The sequence below is a fragment of the Arachis ipaensis genome, chromosome B05, assembly GCF_000816755.2.
Source record: "Arachis ipaensis cultivar K30076 chromosome B05, Araip1.1, whole genome shotgun sequence".
Lineage (NCBI taxonomy): Eukaryota > Viridiplantae > Streptophyta > Magnoliopsida > Fabales > Fabaceae > Arachis > Arachis ipaensis.
The window spans coordinates 133,696,940-133,703,706 of record NC_029789.2 but is presented as its reverse complement, the minus strand read 5'-3'; the positions used below and the strand labels follow the sequence as shown (position 1 = coordinate 133,703,706).

At 33.3% G+C, this 6,767-nt stretch overlaps 2 protein-coding genes across 3 annotated transcripts in view; one reads left to right on the top strand and one right to left on the bottom strand.

Moving 5' to 3' along the window:
• The window catches only part of LOC107644262 (kinesin-like protein NACK1), a 38,498-nt gene extending 36,427 nt beyond the window's left edge, over window positions 1-2,071 (top strand). For both annotated transcript variants that reach the window (XM_021102860.1, XM_016348083.2), the window contains exons 16-18: window positions 18-950; window positions 1,036-1,361; window positions 1,448-2,071. In XM_021102860.1, the coding sequence (XP_020958519.1) occupies window positions 18-950; window positions 1,036-1,361; window positions 1,448-1,775 (1,587 nt within the window). In that variant the 3' untranslated portion in view covers window positions 1,776-2,071. The remainder of the gene's footprint in view (window positions 1-17; window positions 951-1,035; window positions 1,362-1,447) is intronic.
• Window positions 2,530-3,225, bottom strand: LOC107644263 (non-specific lipid-transfer protein 2). Its single transcript, XM_016348084.2, has one exon. The coding sequence runs from the start codon at window positions 3,123-3,125 to the stop codon at window positions 2,847-2,849; it is 279 nt and encodes a 92-aa protein (XP_016203570.1). The 5' UTR covers window positions 3,126-3,225; the 3' UTR covers window positions 2,530-2,846.

The window sequence follows — 6,767 nt, the reverse complement described above, 5'->3', positions numbered from 1 at the left end:
CATCTTTTGCAACCCAGGTCTCAATCCCACCTGAATCACCACATTTACCAGTCAAGAAGTGTCTCTCATTCGCTGGAGCACTATCATCTCCAAAACCAGAGCGAAGAAGCACAACACTAAGACAGTCCATGAGGCAATCATCTACTGCTCCTTTTACCCTTATGCATGAAATTCGAAAACTTGAGCACCTTCAGGAGCAGCTTGGTGAAGAAGCCAATAGAGCTTTGGAAGTATTACAAAAGGAAGTTGCATGCCATAGACTAGGTAACCAAGACGCAGCTGAGACGATTGCCAAGCTTCAAGCAGAAATAAGGGAGATGCGTGCTGTTAGGTCTGCACCGAAGGAGGTTGAAGTTGGAAACATGGTTTCTGTAAACAAGAGTGTAAGTGCTAATCTCAAGGAAGAGATCACCCGACTTCATTCACAGGGCAGCACCATTGCAAATCTTGAACAACAGCTTGAAAATGTTCAAAGGTCCATAGACAAACTTGTGATGTCTCTCCCAAACAATTTTCAACAGTTAACCAGTGAGGCTTCCCCAAAGCACAAAAAGGAACACAAAAAGAAAAAGTTGCTTCCTTTGACTTCAAGTAGTGCTGCCAATCGCCAAAACTTCATAAGATCTCCATGTTCACCGTTATCAACTACTGAGCAAGTATTGGAATCTGATATTGAAAATAAAGCCCCTGAGAATGATGATATCGTTTCTATTGAGACTCTGCCAGAGTCCGAAAAGGAGACTCCATCAAAAAGTGGAGAAAGTGGATGTATTGAGTCAAAGGAAAATGCTCCGGGTTATAGGCGCTCGAGTTCAGTAAACATGAAGAAAATGCAGAAAATGTTTCAGAATGCAGCAGAGGAGAATGTAAGAAGTATCAGAGCATATGTTACAGAATTGAAAGAACGTGTAGCCAAGCTGCAGTACCAAAAGCAGTTACTTGTTTGCCAGGTATGTATCTACACATGCGTTATACACATGCTAAAACGTTGTTAGCTTTTTCACTCATGTCATATCTTTGCATCCATTTTCTTAGGTGCTTGAGCTTGAGGCAAATGAAGCAAATGGCCACAACATAGAAAATGAAGAGTACACATGTGAAACAGAGGAACCGCAAGTTCCCTGGCAAATTACTTTTAGGGAGCAGCGGCAGCAGATTCTTGACTTGTGGCATTTATGTCATGTCTCCATTATTCATAGGACCCAGTTTTATTTATTATTCAAAGGAGACCCAGCTGATCAAATATACATTGAAGTTGAGCTCAGGAGACTGACATGGTTGCAACAACATTTAGCAGAACTTGGGAATGCAAGCCCAGCTCCTCGTGCTGGAGATGAACCTGTAATCTCATTGTCATCAAGGTCCTCTTTCTCTCCGTGTATTTAACCTGTTTTCAAATGACTTATGGATAAGAATTTTATATTTAATATAATTTTACAATGTGCAGTATGAGAGCCTTGCGACGAGAAAGAGAATTCCTGGCCAAGAGATTGACGACTCGTTTAACGCTGGAGGAGAGGGAAGCATTGTATATTAAATGGGATGTCCCAGTTGATGGGAAGCAGAGGAAGATGCAATTTGTCAGCAAGCTTTGGACAGATCCTCATGATCAAGTGCATGTACAAGAGAGTGCTGAGATAGTTGCAAAGCTTGTGGGTTTCTCTACAGGGGGAAACTTGTCAAAGGAGATGTTTGAGCTGAACTTTGTCCTTCCATCTGATAAGAGGCCATGGATGATGGGCTGGAATCAAATAACAAATCTCCTTAACCTGTAACATATTCTAAGTTTGTAAATGTACATGAAAATTAATTTTTGGTACCTTTACTCAATCACAATTGATTATTTTGGACATTTTTTCTGCAATAAACCAATCCAATTCCACTGGATTTCCTATTTTACATAAAGAATGTCTTCGATATGAATATCGCAGCTTTGGTGGGATTTATGTCATAGTTCTGATTTTATTTGTATCATGTGTTCTGTGTTTATATTTATCCAACACTTTGAGACTTCTCACAAAAACTGTAAGGACCATCCAATTCGTCTGAATATGCCATTGTTGGATGTTGATTTTTCCGTAGTACATAGAACAGTGGAAACTAGCCACAACTTGAGTCAACCTTTTATCTGTTCTGTACATACTATATGAATGATTTGGTTTTAATGATTTATTTTTGGCCCATGAAACTAATTCAGCTTATCTTCAATTAGCAGAATTTCATGACCGAGTAATTCTGATGTTGTTTCAAATTTTCCGTAGTATAAGACGAACCACTTTCACTTGAACTTTATGCACTGATTTCCTCTGTTGATTTTGGTGGTAGTGCTCAACAGAAGCCAGCAAAGTATGTCATTTTACAGACGTGGCAACTCATAAGGCAAACTGATTGGTGAGCAATTATCCATTTGTTATCATGCAAATATGGTTTGTATTTATTTATATCTAGTATTCACAAGTAACATCCTTTGCCTAACCAAAAGAAACAAAATCAAACGTTCACCAGAGGGACTATAAGCTGCAAGAGAGTGAGAGAGAGAGTTTGTCACAAAGTAAACATGATCTGAGACTGCTTCAAAATATAAATACATATCTTTTTTGCAACCACTAATGTAAAGATAAGAACACACCAAAGGAACATGACATGAAACCACAGCATCACATCCATTACTACTAGTGCTTTCACTCTCTACTAATAAAACCATACATAGATGATGATAGACCAATCACACCAAATAACACACTACTTGTTTTTTACCCCTTAACTCTAACCACAAACATGAATCATCAAAGATGCACACTGCATGCAGGCAGAGAAATATGAACCTCTTTCAAGGTCTAAACACTTCAGCACCTTGGGAATGGAGTTCCACAAGTGCTGGCAACTCTCCTTGCATTAGGAGAGTCAACAAACTTCTTGAGATTAGGGTTCCTAACATATTGGCAGAGGCATGGCTTCTGTTCCCTGATCTTAGAGCAGCATAGACTTGATGGAGGGTTTGAAGTGGTGATTGCACTCACACAAGGACTCAGTTGTACAGGGCTGCATGTTACTGCCATTGAAACTTGAACTTCAGCAAGAAGCAACACCATCATGGTGCACAAGGCAATGTGCGATGCCTTCATTTTTCTTCTTTGTGTAAAAGGGTGAGGGAGTGTGTGAGAATGAGAGGGTATGTGAACTGAAATGCTTTCTGTTTTGATGCATTTTGGATTCAGTTTCACACCCTATTTATACTGTGATCTCAGTGGAAGAACAAAGAGAAAATATGTAGACTAAGGAGTGTGAGAGTGTAGGTTGAAAGAAAGTGTGATGAGGGAAAGTTAAATTCTTGATTGGCCCACTCAAAATTCTACTAATGATTTCACGCAGCTGTAAATACGGAAATGGATCATCTCCAGTTTTTTTAACACTTGAGAGAATAAAGCGTAATCTCTCACCTTTAATTCTATAAGTGGAATTAAAAATAAATAGGAGAAAAAGAGTAATGAAATGTGAGATTAAATACTGGATACCATTCAGTTTTTTTTTTCACCGAAGAGGATCCACTCTCCTGTAAATACTTCTATTAAGTAAATTTTTCTACCAAAAAAGGTTAGGATTAATTTGTGCAATTTCTTTTAATGCTTCTTATCTAACAGAGTTGGAATTTTTGAGATGTTATGAACGCATGACATGCCCTATTTTATTTTCGTGTTATAAATTTACTAAATTTACAATTAAATTCTTACCGTTTAAAAATATATAATTGACCTCGAGTCTTTATAACAGATAAAAATATTAATTAGATCTTTTATAATAATTTTTTTTAGAAAATACAATAAATTTTGAATATATGTTTTTAGAACATTCTACGATTCATTCTACTATTTTAAACACAAAACAAATATTTTTAAAAATATTTTGTAATCTTTTAATAAGAAAATTAACAAAAATACTAATTAAAAATTGGATGAAGCACTTAGTCCTTTTGGATAATGCTACCAAAGTATGGTACTATCACATTGAACCTTTCGGTGGAGCTTGAATTCATTGTCAAACCAATTGCTACAGCCAAGGTTGAATTGTTGAAGCTGAAGCCAAAGTCATTTTCTTGTAATGATTTCCTTTCTTACTGTTACTTTGTTGGACAAAACTTAAATCTCTAAATCCCCCCAAAATATGCGGAGTAAAATATTAGAAAAACTCAGTCAAAGATGTTGCTAGGTGGCCTCAATGCTCAATATGAAGTTCCAGTCTATATGGACCAGTTTATTCTAAATTTACTTTTCACTCATATAAAATGTTGTAGCTTATTTTAATGGGAATTAGAACATTTATCTCCCTTTTAAAAAAAATAAAAATAAAATAAAAAAAGTTTAAACAATACTGAATTAATAATTTTATTATGAGTGTAATTTTGATGTACTAATAGTGTAAAGCGTTTTACAACGTTATGCAAATACATCTTTTTTTTAGATGATCATTCACGCAATCAATGTAAAAAGTAGTTATTTTCATTGATATGACATTATATATTTGAACGAGTGCATCAAAATTAAATTCTTTTGTTATTATATATTTATATTTCCCATTTTCCAATTTGTATATAGCAGTGTATGAATAAGGGCAGTGATGAGGCACATTCCCTGATGTGATACCTGGCTTTCGGTGATGTTGATGTGAGTATTCTTTTACATCCAACAATTGTTCTTTTACCATATGGCCACATGCTCTCTTATGATTAATATAACAACACGCACTGGGATATTCATGACATGGACTCTATAATCACTACTACCTATCATCATCATCATCATCATCATAGTATTGCAATTATATTGTATGATTCATTTCCAATGTGAAAATTCTTTTGAAGGATCAAGCCAATTGAGAGAGCAATCTTTCAATTGAGAAATATATTTGATTACTTTGATCACCACTAGATTAGCGTGATTAAAAAAAATAAAGGCATGCATTATAAACAAGCATTTTTGAATTATCCAAAGGAAATTCCTATATGATCAAATATTTAATTAAAAAAATAAGACATGTTATTGACCTTAATTATACATTTATTTGTCTGCAATATAAAGTGTTGTGTAAGTTTAAGATTCTCTTAGAAATGGTAAAAGGGTGAGGATTAGATTTGCTATTTTGAATGTGAACTTTTGTCTAAAGAAAAGTTGAAAACTACAAAGTGGGGGACTAGTCACATTGCAAAGAATAATGTGCATTATTTTTGCCTTTGTAGGCGCATGATCTTAGGAAAATTTTTGTTTTAGTTCAGATTTGTAGCAATGATCATTGATCTTGTGTCAGTGGAAGACAAAGCAGATTACCAATCCCATTTTTCATTGTAAAGAGAGAGGCTTTCTTCTCCTTTTGTTTAACCCTTCATTTTTCTTCTTTCTCACTGTGGTTCTTTACAAGGGTGTTAGAGAAGAGAATGGTTAGGAAAATGAAGAAACAAAAATGAAGAACAGTTTTCTTATTCATTTTCATTTGAGACTTGGCTATATGAACAAGCAAAGTTATTGGATCATGCTAATATGAGTTCCACTTGTCTTTGTAATTTGGCCAATTCTATAGTTGGTGTCTAAATTTTATCTAATTTATCTTTTGTAATAAATTTTAATTTTTTAAAAATTATTTATTTTTATATTTTTTAAATTAATATTAATTTTTAATTTTTTAGTAAATAAACACTATTTTTTAGACATTATAATATTCACTTTGTAATTTATCTTTTTCATTATTTAAAATAAACTTTTAGAAGTCATTAGAATTTAACTTTATGTAAATGTAAAAGAATTTTATATAAATATCGAATCATACTCCCTGTAAAATGAATTATTTAAAAGTTATTATCTAAATATATAATTTGATTTGATGGAATCTGTGACAATGTTGATACAATAGATTAGATTTATTCTTTGACAACTCTACGGACGGCAATGTCTTCTTCAAAAAGACATAACTTAAGAAATTATTTTTTACTTTATGATCTTCTAAGTTTTTTTTTCTTTCTTTTTTTTATTATGTATACCAAAAAAAAATATAATTAATTGAATAAACGTGTAAAATTATTTATAATATTATGGTATCAAAATTAAACTCTTTCTCAAATAATTTTAAAAAATAAATTTTCCTTTCATGAATAATTGAATATACTTGATCTTAGCATTCTATTTTTTAATTAAACTGCAAAAGACCATATTAAGTTATTAACATATAACAAATGTGACACGCTTTAGGCACGCCAAGCAATAATAATCATCAGAAATCTTCCACAATAATTCATTAGCGGAAAGCAAAAGAGAGATAGAATTTGGCGTGAATTCACGCATATAATCATTAATTCTACATTTTTTGGTCTATATTTTCTAAGTCAAAATAAAAGAGGCTGTGTTTTGGTTAAAAAAAGTAAAGTGCTTTGCTATCATGAATTGTGTAGGGCCTTTAAAATCATGATACCTTGAATCTTTTTTAATCTTCATGCTCACTTGATATCATTGATGATTTATCATTGCTAACATCAGTCAATTTTTTCCTAGAGAGCGGAAGAGTGCTGAGCAATGATATGCTCCCATATCAATCTTCTCTAGTAACTAACTTTTAGTTCTCTCTTATCAAGCAACCAACACCAGCATCCAACTTTTTTTTTTTGTGTCAACATTCATGTACCTTTGTAAGTATAATTGTAATATCCTATCGCACTAAACTTTACGCTTAAGTCGTAAAACAGATGTGATGTGGTATTACGATCTCTAAATTAAATGAGTATA